This window comes from Ochotona princeps, chromosome 9 (genome assembly GCF_030435755.1).
Source record: "Ochotona princeps isolate mOchPri1 chromosome 9, mOchPri1.hap1, whole genome shotgun sequence".
Classification (NCBI taxonomy): domain Eukaryota; kingdom Metazoa; phylum Chordata; class Mammalia; order Lagomorpha; family Ochotonidae; genus Ochotona; species Ochotona princeps.
This window is the reverse complement of record NC_080840.1, coordinates 51,056,063-51,082,491: the sequence shown is the minus strand read 5'-3', so window position 1 is coordinate 51,082,491 and position 26,429 is coordinate 51,056,063. Positions and strand designations below refer to the sequence as shown.

The 26,429-nt window shown below is 39.1% G+C and overlaps 1 protein-coding gene across 1 annotated transcript in view; it reads left to right on the top strand.

Moving 5' to 3' along the window:
- The window catches only part of LOC101530122 (cytochrome P450 7B1), a 181,210-nt gene extending 170,506 nt beyond the window's left edge, over positions 1-10,704 (top strand). The window contains exons 5-6 of the mRNA XM_058668673.1: positions 837-1,012; positions 10,072-10,704. Of these exons, the coding sequence (XP_058524656.1) occupies positions 837-1,012; positions 10,072-10,359 (464 nt within the window). The 3' untranslated portion in view covers positions 10,360-10,704. The remainder of the gene's footprint in view (positions 1-836; positions 1,013-10,071) is intronic.
- The last annotated feature ends 15,725 nt before the right edge of the window (positions 10,705-26,429 follow it).

The following is a 26,429-nucleotide window of genomic DNA, read 5'->3' as shown; positions in this document are numbered from 1 at the left end:
GCCCATTCACGCTGGTGGAAAGAGTCAGTGTTGATTATGAAGGGAGAGATGCCGACCTAGACAGCAGCTACATGCTGATATGCATTCTATCAGAATGATTTATGCAGATTATGCATATTATTCCCAAAGGAATTCCTCCTCAAACTGCCAGGATAAATTGCCGGAAATTAGCCATAAAATCTGTCGTGCTAGGAGCAAAAGGTGAAGGCCACTGGGAAAGCAAGGACATTCAGTTTCTGGAATCTTCCATCATGTGATAGTAGCTGCTATTTTCCCTGGATGCAAGGGGAAAATATGGATATCTTCTGATTCCTATAGAAATATTTTTCACTCTGACTTTTTTCTAGTGAATGTTGATTTACATCTTATTTTCAGGTAACGTGAAACAAATTGTTATCTAAACTACTACAATTACTTTACTATTAACTAAGTGTTTATTAAATAGATAAACCTGGATTTAAAGGCATCATTTGTCTCAAAGTTGGTGAACTCAGCCTTCAGCAGTGTACTTTACCTGAGATATGTTTCTATGTTCCTTACCACAGTGTCCCTCTCCCGCACTCCATTCTGTCACACAAAATTCCGATGACTTTCTGCCTGAGTACCACATTCCTGCCTTGTGCAGTGAAGTGCCTGGAGCTGGGAGGGGGGCAAAAGCCTCTCCCTTCCTCTCTCCCCATCCATAGCCACCCTTGGCTTCGCCTGGGTGCTCAGTGAATGTGGTGAAGAAATGCTTTCCATATCAATGAGAGCTGTCAATCATGAGCTTTAATGGTAAATTGAGAACACTTTACAGGAGCAGGTGTATTCAGAGTGCTATTGTTTGCTTCCTTTAGACAGCGTGATTCGTGAAGCTTTACGACTATCCTCACTTTCGGGCACCATGCGTTTTGTTGAAGAGGACATGACTCTCAGTACAGAAATTGGGGAATATTGTCTGCGAAAGGGAGACTTTGTCACAGTATTGCCTGCAATCACACATTCGGATCCTGAAATCTTTGAAGCTCCAAAGGTAAATAAGCATTGGTCCAATCATTGCTACTTCTTACTTATTTCAAGTATGCCGGTCCCCCTCATGAACTCTGCCTCTCCAGGAGGTATTTGAGATAAGTTAATGGTAACTTCTGTTTTTCTTTCTAATAGGAAAAATTTCCCCTTGCATAAAGTGTTTCCTAGGAATTTATCTTTGAAAAGTTGTGTGATCCATGAATAGAAATGCAGTGATGAGACTGTTTGCTAGTCACTTCAAATCAAATGGACGTTGTACTTCGGCCACCTTTGCCACCTTTGACCGTTAGTCCAAAATTGGGTTCTGCCTGGAGGGTTGTTGCAAACTGTGGAGGGCTAGCTATGGGTAGCCACCTTAGAAAGTAAATAATGACAACTATTTTGCTAAATGTTTACAAATGGAAACACTTTAAGGGGGGGAGCTGACTGTCCTGGAGTCAAATACCATCATTGTGTAGCTAAATCCTTATACCTTTTCAATAAAGGTATGTACCCCTTCTTGATCAATTAGTGTGGCATTATGAACATGAAATTGTAAAGCTGCTGTTAACGGGTGATGCTCCGAGGGTAATTGTGTCATCTCCTTGTGTTTTTTTCTGAGGCTGGAGTTAATGAATATCAAAGACTGGAAATTAATCCACCCTGGTTCATCCCTTAATACCACTTCAGAGATTCACCACCTGCATGTAAATTAAATGCAGTCACATTCTGCCTGTGCTTCTCATGAAGTGATGTTGCTGCAGCTATTTTTTTTAACATATAAAATGCCCTTTTTCAAAGGGAGTCTTCTGTGATCCTGTGAGCAGTTCATAGCTGAACCCCTTTAACTCTGATTTCTAAGTTAGAAGCTTGATGCCTAGTTTGAATAACAACATTGTTAGAATGTGGAAATTAGCAAGAAGAGAATAGACTTCCAAGACAATGCAGTAATGTGCAAAGGCAAATCTTTATGTGTTGCATGCTTTATGTACATGATGATCACCATAAGGCTACAGTACTGGTAAAGAAGTGAACACTCTGCAGCCAAGGAACTGTATCTTTTATCACTACTTCTATAAATATCAAAACAAAAATTTCACATTCAAGTGGATAACAAATAGAAGAAATGAGCAGCTAATATTTGAAAAATACTGGTAAGTTTTAGAATGGCATCATTCCTATCTTTAATTTGTTTTATTTATTGCACTTTTACTTGCTATTTTTGTGGTGTGATTATTCACTAGTCTATATTATGAGTACTGATTTTGCATCATTAAAGTAGTTCTAACTTGACTTGATGAATATTCTCCATCATATACTAGATTTAACAGTAGCCCATTATGCCTGACTGGTGTTTAAATAAACTAGCTAATTTTTGTCATAATGTTGTCATCTTCAAATTAATATTGGAATGTTGAGAATTCCTTGCACAGGAAAGATGTTATATATTTCCACATGATATTTAGATGACTTGACCATGTTGTATTCAGTTTTGCAAATGATACTTAGCACTCATCACTGTTAGTAACATAAAATGACTCTTTTTATTCTGAACAACTAAGGACAGGAGCCTTATAAATGCCCATATGACAGAAATTCATGCCAGACCATCATATGCTAAGAGTTAAAAAGAGGAAAATTCTGTCCTTGGCCATTTGTCATTGAGAATACTGGCCAAAGTACTCACCAGAGATTCATATTCAATACTAGCTGCCTTTTCTATTCCTCAGACTATGAGTGGGAAGAGCTTAGAGATAGAAAACAGATAATGGCTGGTAAGTCAAAAATATGAGGAAGATTAACTCTGAATATAGGTGTAACTGTTCTTGGATGATGCCCAAAGAGCATAATATTGTTCCAACTGAACTAGGCATGGTTCAGAATTTCCAAACTCCAGAGGATTCTAGAATATTTGATTAAGAGATGGCTATGATATTGCCATGTGCTTTAGGTCTTTTGTACATTCATATCACTATTTCCGCATGTCCCTCTTCACTTCTCCACCCAGCAGATTTAAAATTGCTCCATGCACATTACCTCTTCTTTGATGATGTCTGGGTGCCTCTATATTCTGCACAAAGTTTGTCATCATGTGCTCTGTGACAATAGAACCCACAATTCTGCAATTACTTGTCTATTTGTCTGGACGCTTATATACTGTAATGTCCAGAGGGGGAAAGAACATGTCTTCCTCATCTTGGTATTCACAGTGCCTGGCACACAGAAGGTTGTCTGTTTAACGTAAGTAAATGAGACGATACTTGCATGAAAGTGAATGCATTGAAAGTGAAAATATGCTTCAGTTAAAATTAGGACATAAATTGGATACTCAAATAGGTAGGGGCTTAAATGGATCAAATAAAGAAGTGTCTTGTATATAAAGAGACATATTTTTGAATTTGGTAAATACTGTGACAGCATCTCTGAGTCCCTACTGTTGCTCTGGGAAGGACGGCACAAGATAGCCCAGGTGCATGGGCCCTTGCTCCCCATGTGGGAGACTCAAATGAAGCTCCTGGTTCCTGGATTCAATGTGGCCAAGGCCCAGCTGTTACAGTCATTTTGGGAATGAACCAGCAGATGGAAAATCTGTGTGTATGTGTGTGTGTGTGTGTGTGTCTGTCTGTCTGTCTGTCTTTCTGTAACTCTGCCTTTCAAGTAAATAAAAAAATATTTTAAGGCATACTAGTAAATCAATAAAAAGGAAAAGAGCACCGGCAGCATCTGAATGGGCACCTAGACACTTCCAACAAGCCATTATCCCTTTCAAATAGTTTTGGCCATTTTTTTTAAAAGAATTTAAGACATTAGATTTTCAGTGCAACTTTGAATTCTTAAATATTTTGGAAAATAAAGTTTAAAATAGTATTAGATATTCCATAAAAATTTCAACACAGAAACTCTGCCCCACAATAAAATGTTAAGTTTTATCTACCTGTATTTTCTTAAAAAGTTACTCATAAATCCTTCCATCAATACACTGATGAGTTGGGTGCATGTAAAAGATCATGGAATGAAGTGATCTTTCACCTCCTAAGGATGATAAAGGGTTGGTATTGAAGGATTGATTGTTAGGGTCAATGGACAGCTCTGGCGACTTTTTATGAAGATTCTGCAAAGTACATGCTTTTTACAGTGAGTGACAGTCTCACATAAAGTGAACACTGAGGTCCTCGAAGTAATAAAGGTATTTTCTGATGGTTCCTTGACAAAGGGAGCATATTTCCAATGAAGGAGAGCATTCTTCTGGCTGGCACAGTGCAATAACAGGCTAATCCTCAGCCTGCAAAGCTATTATCCCCTATGGGCACTGTCCTGGCTGCTCCACTTTCAAACCAGCTCCCTGTTTATGGCCTCGGGAAGCAGTACAGAATGGTTCACGTGCTTGGGCTCCCTGTCCCATATGGAGAAGTTCCTGGATCCTGGCTTCAGATCACCTTAGCTATGCCTGTTGCAGCCCTTTGTCTCTTCCTCTCTCTCTATGTCATTTTCAAGTTAAACAAATAAAACTTTCTTTAAAATGTGAAAAAAAAAATAGTATTAGATAAACAAAAGGTTTTGAGACCTAATTGGCCTACAAGCTACTAACACAAAGTCTCTGTTAAGAATTATCCTTTCCTTGAATTTTGATTGCTTAGCTTGTTGTAATAGTGGCTTTTGCCTGTGTGGAGAAAAAAATTGGCAAGTGAAATTGAATACAATAAAATAGAGCAGAAGAAGCATCCCTGCTTGACTCTTTTTGTCTTTACGATTGTTCCTATTATCCACAAAAGACCAGATAATGTATTATATGAACTAGGACTGGATAAACTTTAAATTTTTTTTTTCTGAAGACTTTCCAGAATTTTTATCTGTTATCAGACAGAATTCAAGCAGCGAACTCAAGTCATCAGTAGTAAGTGATCACCATTTCTCTTCTGCCAACATACAGTAAACAGAATTAGAGTTCTGGAGAAGATCAAATCTGCAGCTTGCTTTTTCTAAATTCAGAGATGCTAAGGAATTAAAGGAAGTGTGGTGACACTGTTAAAATTTAAGGGGGAAATGGCAAATATTCAAGATGGCTATGCATTATCACAAAAATGTAGCCTCAGGAAGAAACAGCGAGATCACAGAGAAAATCTAAAGCCTGTAGGTATTCCCCAAATCTGAAACTTAAAAATCTTGTTGAATCTCAATTCTGTCATTTTCTACGTCTCTGAGTTGTAGGAATAATAAGAAAGATGAGCGAATTTGAAAGCCCTTGGGAAAAAGAAATCCTGGATCACTGTACAAATTGTAATACCAATGTTTTTGTTATGTCATTGGCCTTGGAAGATACTGGTAATGACAGATGAGGAAATGCCCTTAATCATTTTTGTCTGTCTTTCAAACAGGAATAGACTTCCAGCAGACTTCAATGGAACGAGTCTATAATGAACATTTACTACCCAGAAAGCTCTTTGGTAGGCATTACAGGTCACAGAGGTTTTAAATGGCCCCTGCTGTTAACAGCTTACTTGCTCTTCATAGCCAGATGCTTCATGGTGAGAGATTTTTGTGCCATGCCAGTAAATTGGCCCTTCATAGCTGCCATATTGAAACCAGTGGTGAGGGAAAGGTCTAGGATTATGCTGTTTGTCCATTTAAATAATACTCACCTTTTACTGAGTATGAGCTGCCAGAGTCAGAAAAAAATGTATACCTCCTCACAAACAGGTGCAAGCTGTCTGCATCTCACAGCTGATATGAACCCAAGACAGAGTGTTTCCACTACAAGCATAGTAACCCAGGGCTGGCAGTGCAGCCCCATAGTACTTCATTCATATTGTTCTAAATTTGGTTCATTACAGAGGAATTATGACTTTAATCTAAATTAAATTTCAATACCCCAAATTATAAATTGAATAAGTGTAATACTCAATGATCATGTCATGTGACATCCACCTCAGCAAGAAACTGTTTCATGTCTTTCTAACTTCAAAACTTCACAGACAGGAAAGTGCTTAAAAAAATCTGTTGACCTGAACTAAACATAATATTTAGAAAACATAAATTAGGATATTATACAGTCTTCCTCTATTGTGTATACCCCAAACTCTTAACTATCCAGAAAGTTGTATTAACTATCCAATTTTGAATACAATTGCTTCAGTACTATACCATTTTCTACATTGTTAGCACTGAACATTTATATATTCTTCATTGTTTACTGATTGCCTATTCATTCAATGTCTACGTCTTCTCCAATAGGTTGAAAATTTCTTTTAAAATAAAGTTTGCTCTTATGTGCTTATTCACTAAGTCAACAAACACATATAGAACCTCTGTTATGGAAATGTCATAGTATTGGAGGTTTGGAAAATGCAAAGATAAATAAAATATTGTGACAGCTGCACTTTTCTGGGAAGTTGTGGCTTTGCCATCTCCCATGGGCTAGCTCTATCCTTAGCCCAATTGCAGGACAGTGTGGAAGTTCCAGACATGTTCACACATGACAGGATCCAGGCGAGGATGGACAATGAACCATTTGTTGTCGATTTTCTTTCTTCACTAGAATTCTTCTCCAAGTTATGCTCCACAGACCTTTCTCTTACAGGATGGGTCAGGCCGGTTCACACATCCCTGAAATCAAGTCTCATATGGGTCACAGCCATGTGTTCCCAGTGTTATTATTTAGATAAGGCTTACTAGAAGAACCATATTGGGGCATCAATATGAGACCCTTAAGAAAAGCAGTGGAGATTTTATTGTCTCTCATTATCTCTTGGAATCACTTTATTTCCATAAATTTAGTTGTCCTTTAATTGCAGATTGCTGAGTTTATAATGGTTACTAAAAATAACTTAATCAGAGGGTTGAATTCAAGGATTCTATTGTTCCAAATAAGTGGATACATTGTAAGCTTCCTGGACATTTGTTTATGTCACTGACCCCAAAATCTCAGAGCTGAGATTGTCAGATCCCATCCAAACTATATCCATAGCAAATGCCATAAGCTTGTCTTAGCATCAGTTCTTGCTGAAAGTCTCCATGAAACCGACTGAAAATTAATTCTAACTCAAAAATAGAGTTATGTGCCCTTTGAACTTGATGGTGGTCCCAGAGCAAAAGCTATTGGCCATTTTATTTAGTTTTATAAAATAAGCCACAAAACAGATTTCTAAAATGCTTATTATGAGGAAGATCTATAGATGGTAACTAAAAACACACGAAGTGGCATCACTGCTTCATTACAAGGAACTGGAGGAATTCACTCTAAACACTAACTGCAGGTCATGAGTGAAACACCGTTCCACGTATGGCTAGTGCCACACTCTGGACTCTCACAAGAAACCACATTCATTTTCTCAAAGCACATGAGGGTTATGATGATTTCTTGATTATTCATGCTATCAGAACAGTATGACATCATTACTGAAACTTAGTTTTCCTTTTGCATTTTCTGGCATAAATCATGGGGCAACACCGAGACCTTCAGTAGCAAATCATTTCATAGCAACCAGAGCTCACTTAAACTGGTTTGTCATTCAGAGGAAGCTCAAGGGGACCTTACTGATCCCTTCAAATTGTTCAGCAAGTATGAAACATCAGGGCTAATCTAAACCAAGCAGACCTAGGTCCCAGTAATAGAAGAAGCTTACCGGTGAAGAGATTCACATAGTAAATCCACCTGCAGCAGCAGAGTATGTCAACCAGGAGTGTCTTCTTTCATTTCTACAGCCCAGAACAGCAGTAAAATACACCCGTCAGCAATTAAACATTTCAAAAAGGCAGGTTCATTTTGTCATAATGATTGTATCATCTTTCATGTTGGAAGAGAATATGAAATACTCAAATTTCTTGATAGTTTAATTCTTGTAAAAATATGTGTTAAGGGCCCGGCACGATAGCGTAGTGGTTAAGGTCCTCACCTTGCATGCACTGGGTACCACATGGGCAGCAGTTCTAATCCTGGCAGCCCTGCTTCCCATCCAGCCCCCTGCTTGTGGCCTGGGAAAGCAGTCGAGGACGGTCCAAAGCCTTGGGACCCTCTACCCATGTGGGAGACTCGGAAGAGGCTCCTGGCTCCTGGCTTCAGACTGGCTCAGCTCCAGCCGTTGCGGTCACTTAAGGAGTGAGTCATCAGATGGAAGATCTTCATCTCTGTCTGTCTGACTTTCCAATAAAAATAAATAAATCTTTAAAAATATATATGTTTTAAGTATTATATAAGTATTATTAGGTGAGGATAAGCATAGTACATTTAAGTGACATCATTCACTGATATCCTGTCATTAACCATACTGGCAAGTCTCGAGAAAATTGGATAGCTTGTGAGAGATTCTATCCACATGTTGGGTTTTGAGCATAAATTGAAATGCTTTGGATTTACTTCTTAAAGTTAAACTTCATGTATCCCACATTAAAATCGTGTGCTGAGCAGTTTTAATGCTTCTGAGCACCAAGTTCAGGAAACAGGTGGTCATTTCTATGGAACCAAAGCATTGATTTAATTAATAGTTTTATTCTTCATGGGCTGAAATAAAGTCACTCATTCCCCTCTAGGAAATTCTAAGAGTTGGAAACAGTCATGCCTTAGCAACAAGACAAAATTGAAAAGATAAGCACTGGCACTGTGATATAATAGGCTGAGCCTTCGCCCGCAATGCCAGCATTCCATATAGGTGCCACTTCCAGGCCTGGTTGCTCCAGGTCCCACCCAGCTCCCTGCCAATGACCTTGGAAAGCAGTGGACAATGGCCCAACTCCTTGTACCCCTGCACCCATGTGGGAGACCTGGAAGAAGCTCATGGCTTCTGACTTCAGACTGACCCAGCTCCTGCCATTGCTACCATTTGGGGAGTGGAACAGTGAATAAAAGATCTCTCTTCGCCTCTCCTTCGCTCCCTCTGTAACTCATCCCTCCAAGTAAATATAAGTGTATTTTTTAAACTATATCAGGAGCACCAGCCACAATCCATAAAGAAGATCCATAGGATAATTTCATAGGAGAAATTAGCTGCAATGTCAAAGATAAGCAATATTGATATCATAGCTCACTTCCTCTCTCACCTCAGTCTCGTAGTTTGTCTGTTTAACCCCTATATAAGGATTGAATCCCAAACTGTTAGTTCTCACCCACTGGGATCTGGAAGAGAAACAAGAGAATCAAATTAGAACTTGTAGTTAGGCAGCTGTTAGGGTTAATAAGATTCATTATTTTATGCTAACCATGGCAACACAGTAGAAGCCATTTCCTTTTACCCAATTTTGATATGCCCAGTCCCTATATATCAAGACACACCTTGTATTGCAAAAATGAGGATACAACCTCCACCGTTAGGAAGCTCAACATAGGTGTTATTGTTTGAGTATTGTTTGTTCTCTCCAAGACTGTTGCTGAAGTTTGACTGTCGGTGTAGTGGTGCCAGAAAAAGGGCCTTCAAGAGATAATTGGATCATTCAGAGGGAATAATGTTTTTCCTGCGTGAGTTCCAGCTCTCATGGCATGGGTAATTGCTCTGAGAGTGAATGGGCCGCTTCTTGTGTTTTGCCTCTTCCATATATGCTATTTGCCCTTCTGCTTACCACCATGAGTTGAAGCAGCACTGGGCCCTTGGTGATGACCTGAAGTTGGATTTCCTAAATCCCAAAATTAGGAGCCAAAGTAAACCTTTCTTCGTTATAAACTATTCTCTCAACTTTTCAGTTATAGCACTAGAAAATGGATTCAAAAGAAGAAAGAAAAACGTGAAGTAACCAGCAACATTTTCCCAGGTTTCATGAACTTCCCTTTTCAACAGTAACCCCTTCAGCCTCCAGCAAAAAGACTCCAGTATTTGCAACAAAATAAATTCATCTTCCATGTACTTTTTGAAGTTCCATCATAAGAATAGGGAAGACAAGTTATTGGGGTGTTTGAATTTTCTTTTGAAAGCAAACAAGTAATATTTTCTTGAAAGCTCATGCTTGGTTTATACTTAGTCAAAATTTACCTTCTGCTGTTTGAGGAATAAAAGGCAATTTTTCCAACAGACAGGGAGAGCTGGCAAATTTGTATACTGAACTCAAACTATTTCATGTAAAATTTTAATTTGTTTAATTTTAATCTGTTCTTTACAGGAGTTTAAATTTGACCGTTTCATCGAAGATGGTAAGAAGAAAAAGACCTTTTCCAAAAGAGGGAGAAAACTCAAGCATTACCTAATTCCATTTGGATATGGAGTCAGCATTTGTCCGGGACGACATCTTGCAGTTGCTGAACTAAAACACTTGATGTTTTACCTCTTAACTCACTTAGATTTAGAAATAATTGACAATAAGCCTGTAGGAATAGATCATAGCCGTATGATGTTTGGAATTCAGCATCCCAATTCAGATGTCTTATTTAGGTACAAGACAAGATGTTAGAGAAGCTGAGAGGGAAGAAGAGAAATCTGAAAATTAAGATGATCTAATCACATCTATTTGCTTTTAACTTCCATGTTTATTTGTTCAAAACATGGCAATTTCTATTTGATCTGAGATCAGCTCAGTTTGTTTTTCGTCACAAACCTAACATAAAATATAAGTCAGAAGTGGCGTGAAAAGTGGATGGTAAAATGAATTTAATGATAAGCTCAAAACAGTTTTTCCTTAGGTTCTACTTACTGTGATTTTTAGTTGTTTTAGTAAATGTTCCCTCACAGCAATATATTTGGCATTGTGTGATTTTTTAAAAGTCACTCAAAATTCCTCTTCAATTTCCATAAACACATTGTGGATACCATTGGCCATTAAGATGCCTACATCCCATGTCGGGGTTCCTAGGTTTGACACTTTTGTCAGGCTTCTGTCTTCAGCTTTGTGTTGGTACAGACCCCAGGAGGTATGAAGGACTGACGGAAGAACTTCTGCTCCAGCCACATGTGTAGGAGACCTGGATTGAATTCTTGGCTGCTAGCTCCAAACAGGCCAGCCTTAGATGTTGCAGGAATTTAAAGCAATAAACCAGCAGACAGAGGCTTTCCCTCTCTCTGTCTCTCTCTCACTCTCTCTGTGTTACTTTGATTGTCAGATAAACAAGTAATTATTTTTTCAAAACAGAAAATTGTACTAGTCTGGCCAATTCCAAATTCTCAAAGATAAAGGAAATTAAATTCCCATGAGCTACACTAGCTGACAATGTTCCCTTCGAGTATAATATCAATAATATCTATATATTGCCAGGGAAGATTTGCATTAAATGAGTTTTGCAGAATATTAAATGTTTCAGCTTCACATCAGTATTTAATCATCCATAAATGTTCTTTATTACTTCATATCATAAAGTAAAGTTCAATAGGATAAAATTTCTTGTTTTATAACTCCTATTCAGGTTAGATACTGATAGATTTCATGTATAAGAAAACACAAAACCTATTACATATTCAGAAATTGCCCTAGACATCAGTATTGGGTTTTTTGTAGAAGCAAATGTTGAAATCATTGTAGCATTGATTGTAGCATTTGGCTTCAATGTAAACTATGAGGGTGATACTAATAATAGTGCAATGAGCTCTTTACTAAATGGTGCCGTTTATATAAATGGAGAAACTAGATCACAATGTTTGTTCTTGACACCTTGCCTTTTGGACTTGGAGTTCATGTGTATTGCTCTGAATTACAACATTGTGTAACATGGTGTGATTGCATCTGACACAAGGCAGCATGGCAGCAGTGTTCCAAACGTTTCCAGCATTAGTTTGTGAAGTGATTGCCATCTGACATAAACGGTGGTGCAGCATGTGAAGAGTCAGGGCAGGTGATAACACTCAATTAATCCATGTCATGTTAATTGCAATGTCTGATATTTTAGAAAATTGTTATTATTTTTGAAAAAGAAAAGTAATTTTTAAATAAAATATTTGTTCTGCTTAACAAATAAATAAGATGTTCTAGCATTTATTTTCTCCTTCTTGAAGTACATGCTCCAATTGTCCCTTGAGTAAAGATCTACTGGAGTAAATTCTATGTTTTGTTTGATTGATGTATTCGTTTTTATCCCTATTCTTTTTTATTCTTTTTTTTCTTATATGGGATACAAGGAGATGTTGTTTGAAATACAATGTGGAATTTCTAAATCAAGCTAGACATGATGTCCTTCATCCCAAATACTTAGTCTTTTCTATGGTGAAAACATTAAAATTTGCGCTTAGAAATCTTGACATTTATAATATTCTTCCTTATTGCTATATTTACCATACAATGAATTTGAGATTTTATACATTTGGATTATCATTTCTCCATTGTTTCCACTTCCTAGCCTCTGTAATCATCATGATTTTCTCTGCTTTATGAGTCTGTTTAGGTTTTACATGTTAGTGAGAGTGTATGATACATTTATTGCTGTGCCTGGCATCATGATTTTAATTTCAATCTGCATTGTTGCAATAAAAAGGTTACTTTTTTAAGGCTGAACAACATTCCATTGTCCACACACACCCCATTTCCTTTATCCACTCACCCGTTGATGTGGATACTTAAGCTTTGTGTTGACTCTGTAACTTGGCCACCCTGAAGAGTGCTGCGTGTTAATACATACAGTGCAGTCACCTCTTCAGCAGGCTTGATTTTAAATATTTTAACTAAAATGTTCAGAAGCAAGATGCCTGGATGCGTTCATTTTTGAAAAATCTTTTGCAAGATGCTCAAGTTTAGGTTGAGAGTCAATTCCTCATAGCACTGATGCTATTGTGTGTTCAAAAGAGGTTTTCCATAGTCAAGGGAGCCTCTGCCCAGTGATTAGTCAGCCTCTTCCCTCCAAGTGTTTTAACATTTCCTCTTTGTCTTTGATATTCTTAGCTTCTTTCTGTTTATCCTGCTTGCCTGTTATGCTGCTTTTTGACCCTGAGATTTGAGTTATGTCATGAAGTGTACAATATTCTTGGCCATTCTTTGAGTTATTTCCCCTCACACTCTACATTAGATCTTATAACTCTACATTCCATTAATGATATAATTGTGTATTAATGTGAGAGTGATGATAAAGAAGAATTTGAGAAGTCTACTCTGGGATGGACATTTTGCACAATGGTTGGGATATTGCTCAGGATACTAGGTTCAAGTCCTGCCTGGTGTTCCTGATTCCTTCTAGCTGTTGCATACAGTGAGAGACTGCAAGTGATTTACTCATGTTGCTAACTCCCTGCCACCCATGTGAGAGATCTAGAGTTAGTTCTCAGCTCCTGTCTTTGATAGGGCCCAGGGCTTCCTGTTGCAGATATTTGAGAAGTGAATCAGTTGTTGGGGATATTTTTCTCTGTTTTACTCTCTTTCTGCAATAAATCTCTTTGGAAAGCTAGATGGATGTTGTATAGGGGTTTAATCCTGCACTTGGAACCTCTGCATCTTTATTGGCAGAACACCAGGGATCTAGTCCTGCTTCTGTTTCTGATCCAATTTACTGCTAATGATCAACCTGGGATGCAGTAGGTACCTGTCACTGATTTGAGAAACCCATGCAAAGTTCTTTTCTCCTGCCTTCAGCATGGCTCAGTCGCAATTGTTCCAGGCATTGGAGGAATGAATGGAAGCAAATGGTAGATCATTCTCCCTCCTTCCCTACCATTCAAAAAAAATTTTTTAAAAAATGAAAAGAAGCTCAGGACAGCACCATTGGCCCAACTGGCTAACCCTCCATCTTACCGTACTGACACCCCATATCGGTACCAGTTCCTGTCCTGGCTGCCCCACTTCCCATCTAGCTTCCTGCTTATGGCCTGGCAAAGCAGTGAAGGATGGTCCAAAGTCTTGGGATCCTGTGCACATGTAGGAGACATGGAAGAGGCTCCTGGCTCCTGACTACTGGCTTAGGATCAACTAGATTCCAGCTGTTGCAGCCAAATTTGAAGAGTGAATCAGTGGATAGAGGATCTTTGTCTTTGTCCCTTGTTTTCTCTGTAAATCTGCCCTTCCAATAAATAAAATAAATAAATCTCTTAAAAAATAAACAAAAAGAAAAAGCTCTAGTCCACCTATCCTTCCAAGGATATACCCAGCCACCCTCATATCTAGGTTGCTATAAACTTAGTTTCCAACCTCTTCTCCTCTCCTCTTTCTTGCTGTCTCTTCCTCTCTCTCCCTCTCTTTCTCTCTGACATACGCACAGTTCTTAGTAGTCTTCATTTGCTCTTTTATGTTCTATGTGCATTCTCAGATCCATTCAACCCTTTCTCTCACTTATGTTGTCTCCACAGTTGATAAATCAGACCTTTCAGTTTTCCATTCAACTGAGTTTCTTAACTTCAATGAGTACAGTTTGAGAATGCTTTGTTCTTCATATCTGCCAGGTCATTTTGAATATCATTGCCTAATCATACACATTATATCCACTTTCATTGCTTTAATTAAGTAAGATTTTATCTTTTATCTGATTTTTCAATTTGTGCTTTGTTGCTGACTCTGTTTTTTTTTTCCTTGAATTCTTGCCTGAGATGGCTTGCTTACTGAGCCCATTTTTTTTTTATTCTTGTCTCTGGAAATATTTTTTTTAAGATTTATTTATTTTTATTACAAAGTCAGATATACAGAGAGGAGGAGAGACTGAGAGGAAGATCTTCCATCCGATGATTCACTTCCCAAGTGAGTGCAACGGCCGGTGCTGTGCTGATCCGATGCCGGGAACCAGGAACCTCTTCCGGGTCTTCCACATGGGTGCAGGGTCCCAAAGCCTTGGGCCGTCCTGGCTGCTTTCCTAGGCCACAGGCAGGGAGCTGGATGGGAAGTGGAGCTGCCGGGATTAGAACTGGTGCCCATATGGGATCCTGGTGCATTCAAGGCGAGCGAGGACTTTCGTCGCTAGGCCATGCCGCCGGGCCCTGTCTCTGGAAATATTTTAATACCTGAATTTAAATTTCATTTCTCCAGAAAGAAGTTGTGTTTATTTTGTTTGTTGATGCTAGTGTAAAAGCCAAATAACTTTAAATTATTAATTTGTACTTTGGGGATGGGGAAATGAGGGCTACATATTTATGTAGGGTACTGCCTTAAATGAGGTTTTATATATATATATAAATTTATATATTTTTATATATAAATATATAAAAGTTTATATATATAAAAATTTTAAATATATAAAAAATTAAATATGTAAGATTTATATATATAAATTTTACATATATCCATATATATACATATATACATATATATATAAAACTGCATGGTTAAGAATAGAGAAGAGATATTTTCCAGTAGATTGGTTGGTTCATCTAGAACCAAGACCTTGAGAAACAGGCAAATCTGGCTCTGCAAGATGAAGTTTCTTTCTGGTTCACTTCTTAGATCCCCATTCTTGCCTCTATGATGGTATGTTGGGCTTAATGCACAGGTAAGCCCAGCCTTAACCCTGTTCTTTCTCTCTCGCTTTTATTTTAGTTTGGATTTTTTTTTTTTTTTTGTATTCGTTTCTCTTGGAAAACCAAATTTACAGAGAGAAGACGAGACAAAGATCTTTCATCTGCTACTTTATTCCCCAAGTGGCCACAACAGCCAGAGCTGAGCTGATCCGAAGCCAGGAGCCAGGAGCTTCTTCTAGGTCCCCATTGTGGGTGCAGGGTTCCAAGGCTTTGGGCTGTCCTCAATTGCTTTCCCAGGCTACAGGCAGAGAGCTAGATGGGAAGTGGAGCAGCCTGGATATGGGATCCCAGCGCATGTAAGGCAAAGACTTAAGCTACTAGGCCTAGGCTCTGGGTCGCTGTGTTTTCTCTCTTGCCATCCACAAAGCATGATCTTTTCATTCAATTTTAGGTCATCTATTCCACCATAATGTCTGTGGTGGAAATCTGTATGTTCTTACTTAGTGGAACACTTTCATGATGTTACAGCAAAATAAATGGAGGACGTATTTTTTCCCTTAATTTCTGCTTGACATGTAACTGGAAATGTGTGCTGAATTTTAGAATAGAAATAAGAACAAATAAAGATTACATAAAAGTAATGGTAAAATTGTAAGTTCTCTTTAAGATCGTTCTAAAATTCTGACATCACTAAATCTAACTAGCGCAGTCATTCAAAAACAATGTCTATAGTGAGATATTCCTATGTAAATTATGTACAATAAAAACATGTGATAGACATTGGGGTAATATGATTAAAAAAAGACCCAAACCAAGGAGCCAGTGAGACTCCAGAATAGGTTAAAACCATGTATACCATAAGCCCTGCCTTTTCATTTTTATAGATTTAGTTTTTTGTAGAATTGAGTCATAACTAAGACACTGTTTTAAATCAATGACCAACAGTAGTGGAAGATTTCATTTAGCAGAAACCAAATGCCCTAAACAAACTAAGAAAAAGCTGTTTGCTAATTAATAAGGCTTATTCCTATGCAGTGTGCATGGAAACATCTATATTCTTTGTTTTGGCTTTCCCAGCACATTTTTACATCATCTCCATTTTATCATTAAATTTTAGGTCACAAATTTAAGGCAAAGGAGCTTCCTGATTTGAAATCTAAATGGGATACCCTTGCTTACTCTGTTGAACAAGTTGGCGGAGTGGGACATGTAGGCTGCATTTGTCCCTATGTGTACCTGCTCCATTTCCCACCCCCTGCGGCTAATTTCAGCTCCTTGCTAATGCAGATCATGAGAGGCAGTGGTGATGGTTCAAGAAACTGAATTCCTGTAACTCCTTCCTTGCTTCCAGTTCTGCACAGCTAGCCCCAGCCCAGCCAGCTCCAACTCTTATGGGCACTTGGGATGCGAACCAGCAGCCAGGGATTCCCCAATTCTCCCACCACATCCCATCTCTCTATCTTTTCTCTCTCTTTCTCAGTGTGGGTAGATGTGTCTCTGCCACTCCAGGAAATAAATACGTAGATATTTTAAATTCAGGAAACTGTCAGCTTCTTCTAATTTGACTATGGAATCCTAAAATGCTTCCTAGATCAAAGCAAAAAATATCTTTCTAGATTTTGAACTTAACGTGAAAAATAATGATAATGATTTAGACAAGAATTTGCCATTAATTCAAACTATTATTTACATGCACTGCATTATTAGGTATTCATATTCATATACTCAATTAAGAGGAGGATAACATGTTGAGATTACATTCCCTGTAGCATTTTTTCAAACTATAATGAGCAATCATGTAAAACTCTCCAATATTTACCTAAAGCAATCATTACTTAATCTATTTCATAATGTTAATCTAAATCAGCGATCATTTATGTTTTCATTTTTAGGTTAAATGCTTTGTTTGTACCACTTTTTAGAATAAGATAAATGTAATTCGTGAAAACTGCACAATTTAAAGAGCGATTATTTGTCAATACTAATATTTTAAAATATTTTCAGAGAGAATAGTGTTGTATATTATAAACAAATACAATATTGAATTATTTGGTTTTACCTTTTGTTTTAAATTGGCACAGACATATCTGTCTATAAGGAATAATGTATGTTACATTAAGAATCAAAATGTTTTATAAATCTAATACTGATGTTATTTACAATAAAAAATTAAATAAATCAACCTTTAAAGCACAAATAAAATCGTGTTGGGTGGCAACAAAATTAAATGGCAAGTAGCAAATTATTTAGAAAATAATTTTGCTGCCTGAATGCCCATCATGGGTTTGTATCCCTCATTACATATACATAAATTCTTACTTTCTGATGCTTTGTCTAAAAATGCATTCACTATAATATTCAAAATCTTTTTATCTGAAATAAAAACTGATCCAAGAAATCAGTCTCGTTTTTAGCAGGCTGACCTTGCTGTGCTACAGTCACTAAAATTCTGTAGAAAGAGAGGGATATATAAGAACAGGAAGTGGGACAGAAACATCATTAGATGTAATCTTTATCTGCTATAAATCTCTCCAGTTTACCACTGTTAATGAATGAAGCTGAGTAATAGTTGGACAACACTTTCTTTTTTTGTAAAACTGAAATGGAAACTGCAAATAAAGCATATAAAACCGAATGCGGCTGGCAACAATGCAGTGTGGCTATATTCCTAACTATGTAGATGTTATTTTACTGTGACACTTGGCTTCCTAAGACACGCTCATGTGAGATTCATGTTTGACAGGAACTTGTATTAGACTCTCTAAAGAGTCTTTTTGTAAAGTGTTTCTGTTAGAAGCTAACAGAGCTAACCTGTGGTGGAAGGTGCCTGGTTCAGTAATATTTAAGAAGTCAGATTTCCCTGACAAGCCAAGCATTGCAATATGAAATTTTGCCTCCAATTTTACTCTCTAAACAGGTATTAAATAAATAAAAATTTATAGAACTTTCTGGAATTAGCCATGATAGTGTAATACTGTGCATTTATGACTCATGACAGATATGAATAAAACACACACACACATACACACACACTCTTTGGTGTATGTATTGTATTGCTTGTCATTAACTAATTGACATTCTCAATGATAAATACATTGCATTATCATGTGAGAAATGTATATTTGAGGCCACACAAAAATAATTAGAGATAGAATCATGGAGCTGTCCCCTTACCCTCTTACAACAATGTATGCTTTTAGTAGAAATCAGAGGAACAGAAATAACATCCCAAATTATTCAGCTTAAACACTTATAAATATGAAGCATTCATGAGTTTTTGTAGGAGATTTTTATTTGGTTTCAGAAGAACATTTATTCCACATAGCTTTTGTTTCTAAAATAACCTATTGTGTTTAATAAGAAATGTGTGCCATTATCTCATGACAGATAACTCAAACTTTAATCTTTTATTTTGAAATTAATTTTAAATGAAACAAACATAATTTTCTAAGAACTAACTAGCATATTTAAAGTTGTAAAAGTGTCTTTATTTTGTGCTTTTGATAGAATATCTTTAAAGTATTTGAAATCACTTTTGAATTTTTGATGCAGCTAAAAGTATTACAAGTAGTAGTGCTTCCCCCATGTTGTGTAGTTATCTACTCATATTTCAAATCTTTTTTGAATTGATTTTAGAGTTACAACAGTTTAAAATAATGTTCAGTTTTAAAGAAAGAAGTATTTGATGGCCTAAAAAAAGGATTTCACGGAGTTAAACTTGCCACTGGGCCCAGTACTGCAGCAGCTGGAAGTACCTCTTCGTCCCTGGCCTTTGGGATGGGTCATCTAGAGGATTCTGAGGGGTCACAAAGCAAGCAGCGGAGATCGCTGGGGTGCCTGTGCTCAACAGGTCATCCAGAATTCTAACACTGATTTGTTACCTTTACATAACTGTCTAAATTTTTAAGGGGGCTTCTTTTGTAGAGTGATTTTGGGTCTTGTCACTTTAAAGGTCTGCCTGTCTGGTGCTTCTGTTCAGGAAAGTTAAAGCAAGTTAATCGGATACAAGTATTCACTGGCCCTGAATCCTGGGATACCAGGCATTTCAGAGACAGACATCCTTCCCCTGCCATGGTTCTTGGTGATCTGTGGAGGCCTGGCTAGTAGAATCATGTCTTTTCATAAAAGCCTCAAGTGGAGCACACTAACTCAGAGTGACAGCCAAATTTTGACCGCAGTACTACAGAAAGGCTGTGCATGCCAAAGGTAGCTATTGTGACTTGGACAGTGCGTGATATAACCTTTTAACTAGTAGGTACATCATTGGAGAGTGTCTCATAATAAATTAGTACATGTCGGGCCCGGCGGCGTGGCCTAGTGGCTAAAGTCCTCTCCTTCAACGCCCTGGGATCCCATATGGGCGCTGGTTCTAATCCCGGCAGCTCCACTTCCCAACCAGCTCCCTGCTTGTGGCCTGGGAAAGCAGTCGAGGACGGCCCGGAAGAGGTTCCTGGTTCCCCGCTTCGGATCAGCGCGCACCGGCCCATTGCGGCTCACTTGGGGAGTGAAACATCGGATGGAAGATTTTCCTCTCTGTCTCTCCTCCTCTCTGTATATCCGGCTTTCCAATAATAATAAAATCTTTAAAAAAAATTAGTACATGTCTTCTTTTTTCAAAGTGTAGATTGGGATATTTAACAAAGAAATCCAGGTACAAAGTTCTTCAGGCATTGCCAGAGCAGAATGAATTTATGAAAGGAGATTAGGCCATGAGGCATTTTTATGCTTAGGACTAAATTCTCATCTGTAAACATGTCTATTAACATAGCAGCTTTGAATGGCAATCATCCTCCTAATCAGAAATGAAATCTTTAAGATTGAGAAATATTTGTAAATAATGGATCCTTTAAATATTCCTGAATTTTACTCTATAACTTATATAAGGAGAGTAATAATAGCTTTATATAATATCAATACCATTTTAACATTTGATGAAGATGTTAATTTATGGTTGGTTAGCAGTTTATAGTTGTCATTAGTTTTTCAGTTTGGTCCACATTAGAAATCTATTTTTTCTTTTTTATTTTAATCTGAGACAATTATGTAAAGACATGGTTATGTTTTATCTAAAATGTATCATTCCACTATAGCATTTCAAATTATTCACAGATCATAGTTGTTATATGTGCATATATGAATTTAAAAATACAGCAGTAAAATGCTTGAAACAGATCATAAATTTGCTTCCTATTTTATTGCATCTCTGAATCAGGTTGAGAAGACAAGGGCAACTACGATCTTCAGGAAGGAATTAACTCTTTCCCAAAGTGGATGAAGAATTATATCACCTGGTGCCTAACTGGAACCAAGTTCCCATCAGAGCCTCCTGGGGCCTTGTGTTACTGGCTTGTCCATCACACACACAAGGAATGGGCAACTACAAGCTCTTCTTCCCTTTCGCCTAGCCCACTCTTAACTCTCTTAGCGCTCTCTCATGTTTTTTCTTCTCTGCTTTTCTCCAGAGAAAACCAGAGAAGGGAAAGAAAAGTTGTACACAAACATTCGAGAGGACCTGACAATTTTGCTATAAAGTCCTGAGTCTCCTACATAGTGTCAAGAGCTTTGTTAGCTCTTTTTCTTTCTTTCTATTCCTTCCTTCTTTTCTTTTCTTCTCTTTCTTTCCGTGGCAGAATTTAATCCAAAACAAACTTAAGTCAAGGCCAGCAAAGTTTCCTTGCCTTGTGAGGAAGGGAAGAGCTCCTGATATTTCACATTGGGATGTTCCCACAGCATCTCAGTGTTTGGGACGGCCAGGGCGGGGCTGGGGTGTTCCTGGGAAGCATCACAGCTATGCATCACCCACTTGGCCCCCGGGGCTGCCGAGGACAACACCCTAATCCTTGCGCTACTCCACGATAGAGTTTGACGTGGCACGACTGAAGTTCGAAAAAACGTGGTGAAGGTTGGACGGCGGCAAGGCAAGTAGGAGGGGCCCAGACTAAGGGGAAACCCCGGAAAGGGTGCTCAGAGGCTGCAGAAACCCGAGTCTCCCCTGGCGCGCACCGCAAACCTTTAGGTGCGCGTAGGCTGTGCAAGTCCTTTAACTCTTCAGCAGTCCCGGGCGGCGGGCCTTCTGGAAAGCGCTCCCCACTCCCCCGCCGCTTGACTTTTCAGATGCTCAAACGCACACTTGTCCAGGCCCTGGGCGGGGCCGGCTCCTAAACAAATTCCGCTGCTACATGACCGGGGCTCTACTCAGCAACAGCAGTCCACTGGAAGACAACTGGCCGGGAGAGACGCACTCATACTGAAAGTTGTCAGCACCTTTCAGCTGAACTTACTGTGTCTCCTTGTTTTCCCTCCTTCCCTCTACTGTGTCTAACCTTTGATTTAAAAGGCCAAGTTTAACCAACCTGAAGCTCAGTGATGGCAAATCCAGGATTATTCCAGTCACAAACTCCAGCGCGGAGCACGCAGAATACGGGTTCAATTTTTTTGCTCACATAACAACAACAAAAAGTTAATTGTTGTAAAATTGCTTGACACGTAGATAATTTAACCTGACTTGCATTTTAATTAAAACAAAATTTACTTATGCTTCTGGTGTTTAATATTGCCATTTAATTTTGCATCGCTGCAGTGTGAGCACTTAGTTGACCCTCAACCCCGCCCCGCACTTTCCCGTCTGAATCACGCTTTCATTACAGGTTTGATCCCTCTGCCCAGGATCCATTGCCTCCCGTGGTTCCAAGAGTCCACTTACGCATCCCCGCTCGCTCCCTCGCTCCGTCGGGCAGAGCTGCCACAATGTGCTGCGAGCCGGGAAGTGAACTCTCATCATTATTTTTCAAAGACTGGGAAGTGTATTATCCTTTTTCCTAGTGGTAATTAGTTACCATAGCATCTAATACGTAAATGTGCCCAGAGCACATCATTAACAGTTAAACGGAGGATTCAATTTAACACATGATTATATCTTTCATAAGTCATTACATTGAAAAAGCCAGTGCCACTCTGGCTGGCGCAGTCGTAGGGTCCGGGTAGCTTGGAAAGGTTCGGTTCCGGCGTCGGAGATTGGATATCAAGAATGCCTGGAGAGGGGAATTTCCTCAGTGGACTGCAAGCTGTTAAGGATGGGTGGTGGGTGTGACAGGAGAGTCAAGGATTTTGTTGTGCTAACACAAGGTCTTGGAGAGTCGTGTAGCTGCGGGAAGCAAAGGGCGCATTGAGGGACAGAGCGGGGTAGAGAATGTGCGCGCTTGCACGCGAGCAAACACACACACACACACACACACGGAATTAAAAGGAGGACACCAGAGAGCTCTTCGGGGATGATCATTTGTTAGTCTTGGAAAGGCTGACTTTGTTAGTCTTGGAAAGGCTGACTTTTCTGTCGGGAGTCAGTGTCTAGCTGGGGTTAGGTTCTAAGGGAGAACCTAAAGTAGGACTCTAGGTCTACACCGGCCTGCGACAGGCGCCCGGAAGAACCCCAAGGCACGGTGGGTGCCAGAGCAGACTGCAGAGCTGGCCAAGATACCCTAGCACATGCCGCAGTCTTAGGGATCAGATTGTGCTCTGTGTCCCAAGGGCCCCTAGCCAACGCTGAGCTGACTACCCGGCTCACACGCAGATGCCCCCCCCCCCCTTGTAGACAGATATTTGAGGCTCGGTTTTATGGGAGGGCAACTGCGCAGACCAGGTGGGAATTCAGGGCTGTAGAATTGAAAAGACAGGTCACAAATCTACCCACAGTCCCCACCCCCTGCCTAGTTTAGAGACCTCTACCAAGGACCAGTTTTCCCCTCTAAAAGCTGTTTGTTGCTGAATAAACTTCAGAAAGTTGGAGCTAGGGCGAGGAATGCCACCCAAGTCATTCAGAAAACCCTTTTCTCCTCTCAGTTGCCTCAGGCTTATTCTTGCAACCACCTGGATTTGAAAGAAAATTGATTGGCCTGGAATGATTAAGATGATAACAGATACCATTAACTCTGTTGCACTGAATAATTAGAACTATTCCTGGGACTTTTCACCCTACTCTCCAACCTTTCCTCTTGGCCACCCCATCCACTGCAGTTCTCTTTCCGGATTCGACTGGAAGGCCAAAATGTGTTAGTCTGTACACTTTCTAATGGTAGCTGGCCATTGCAGAGGTTAAACAGGAAGTATTTCAAGGAGGCCTTAATAACAAGAAATAATAAGCATAAATCTTGCAGCAAATGTATCCCTTACAATGCTAATATGCAAAAGGAAAAAAAATCCAGCCGATGGTGGCTGTGGTTAATTCCTAATCAGAATGATGGACAGCAGGGCCAGAACAATACAAACTAATGGCTGTGTTGCTGATCACTTTACTCCTTGATTAAAGACACCCAATTACGGTGCAGAACAGTGTCGTAATTATGTTTCTTAATCACATCCAGGAGGTTTAATTGCCTTAACGATGTGTTTCATTAAATGAATTTAGGTATTATAGTCGACAGTTTTCATACACAGTTGTTTTCAAATTAACATAATATTAGACATCGTCATGGAAATTGTTTTAATAGTCATAATTAGACGCACCCAGGCTTTGTCTGGTAAATGCTGAGAGACGGGGCTCCTCCCGCCTGGGGGCTGCCCTGGTGTCTTCCCTTCATCTGCCCCCACTCCCAGTCAGGGAGGGCTTCAGCTTCAAGGCCCTGTGCTGTTATGTTTTTTGAAGTTACAGGTTCTGATTAATCTTCTCTGATGGCAAGTGGAGCAGAAAACACCCTCCCTCCCCCCCCCCACACCTTGTTTGGTGGCATTTCAGCATATCCTTATGAGCTGAGGCCGCACAGACAGAAATGCAGTTAGGTACTAGGTAGAGAGGAATCAGTCTGCCTTTCCACCAGTTCAGCTCCACCAGCATTACCACTATCGCTACAACCTGTTCTACAACAGATGCCACAACTCCCGCATTGGAAGACAGCATAAAGGTCCAAAGGCAAACCTGTGCAGTCATTCTGTACCAGAAACAATGCCAGACCCAATCCAAGCATCTAGCAATCTCATAAACAAGCACTAGTATTAAGTTCTAAGTATCTCTGTTGGCATCATTTGTACGTATAGTTCAACCTCGCAGTTGTCTTCAAACAAGTGGAAAGCCATGCTAAAACCAGTGCTCAGAGACTCCAAATTTATCTTTTTCCTTGGCCTTCAGACTTATGGAGGCAAAAAATTATAATAATTTTATTCAAGATTATTTAAAAATTAACTCCTTAACTGGGTGTTGGCATAGTTAGGCATGCCACATAAGTGGGAAAAGATAACTAGGGTCGAACCTTGGCCTTCAAAGTTCATGCCAGCAAGCAGGAGCTCTGAACCCCTGGACCTCTCCTGGGTCTGCCCGTGGACCCCACTCACCTCTGGGTTTGTGGACATGTCCAGCTATTGCACTTTTAAATTAGTGAAGTAGAGCTACTCCTCATTGTGTATCCCTGCCAAAACTTTAGTTGCACCTTCTCTGAAACTCCTTTCTTGGTTGGTATCTTTCAAGCAAAGAGTAACACAGAAGAGAGGTGACTGCTCCTTCCACAAAGCACAGTATAATAAAATGTTTGATCAAAATATTTTAATAAAGATTCTTTCTGACATAGATACACATACAAATGGTCGTACATAGCTGTCAGTCTGATTGACCTATTTAATATAGAGATATAGATATCATTCTTTACACATCCAAACCCACCAGAAGATCCATCATAGCTCCCACCTCACCATCCAACCAGACAACCTTAATCTGTATTATCTGAAAGGAGTGGAAAATAGCAGGAGTTCATTTCTTAAAAAAGTTTTTTTTTTTTTTAATTTCCTTAAGACGGAAAGGCAGGCAAGCAGCCATGCAAACTAAAACTGAAACTTCACTTTGGGTAAATAGCATCTTGCTCTTCCTTAGTTCTATTTTCTTTTTAAATTTTCTTTTTTTTTTTTTTAGAAAAATAACAAAGGATTTTACAACGTAGGCAAATCAAACCAGTGTTTTAAACTTAAATAATTCTCTGCAGGTAAAATAACTCATATATATGTACATATTATATTAAAAGCAATTAAACTATGCCTTTTATAAATAAGCAGCACAGCCTGAAAAGCTATATTTGCTTGGCATGTTCTTATTTAGAGGATCTACTGCTGTGATGTCCTTCCCTTTTGGAATGCAAAGAAGTCCCCTTTCCAAAAAAAAAAAAAAAAAAAAAAAAGAGAGAGAGATCAATTCATGTCATCAATTAAGAATACACCTTTCCTGTAATTTTTGGACTGAAGCAATTTATTAAAGCTCAATTTAAATACAGGGGTGATGCAACTGAAAATAATCCAGGTGGCCTCTCAAAACCTAAGCAGCTCAGATACACCAATATTTCTCTGTTGGCAAATAAACCTTTAAACACTTGGCACACAGTATAAGTTAACCTATAAAACAATTTTAGAAGCAGTAAAAAAAAAGTCTGCACGTAAGACCCATAACCTTAACACATAAGAAATCCTGTTGATGTCGAAGGTTCATTGAAGAACAAAATAAATACCGTGAATTAATACATCATTGCAGAGGAGAAAGCAACAAGGTGCACATAAATATTTTTAAAATGCAATTCTTCCAGCCACAGTCACTCTCGCCAAAACTTTGAGCATTTTCACAGGATTAAAGTTCAGAGACAATAAAAAATACAAGTCTTTCTTAGCAACACGTCTCTTCTCCTTCTCTCTGGAATACCTCCTCCCTCCCACCCCTCCGAAGTCAGTCTTACATAGCAAGTTTTTCTCCTGGCTCAGAATGAAAATTTATTTTCAAGTGTCCTTTCCGATTTGTCTGAATGGATAGCCTGTCCCACACGCCATCCCACCCCAGACGCCTTCTGTTTCCAACAGTACCAGGCAAATTCACAATTAGGAGTAGGGTTAGCACTTTGCCATTCAACAGTTTCCACGCGTAGTAATCAAACACTACTTCTCAACTTCTTTTTCACGTAAAAAGAAAGATCCCACTTCCTCTCGGTCTAAAAGTTGCCACTTTCCCGAGAGGAGGAAAAAAACAAACTAGATATCCCAACTCCACCTCCCTCCTCCCTCCCTCTCCACCCCGAAAGACCGAGATTCGGGGACGTCAAGGTTAAATGTCCGGCTCGTCTCTGATAACTTCTCAGTTCTCGTCACCGTTTTGTTCGCCCTGCAAGCGTTTCACAACTACAAGAGGATCAAAAGTACAAAGGG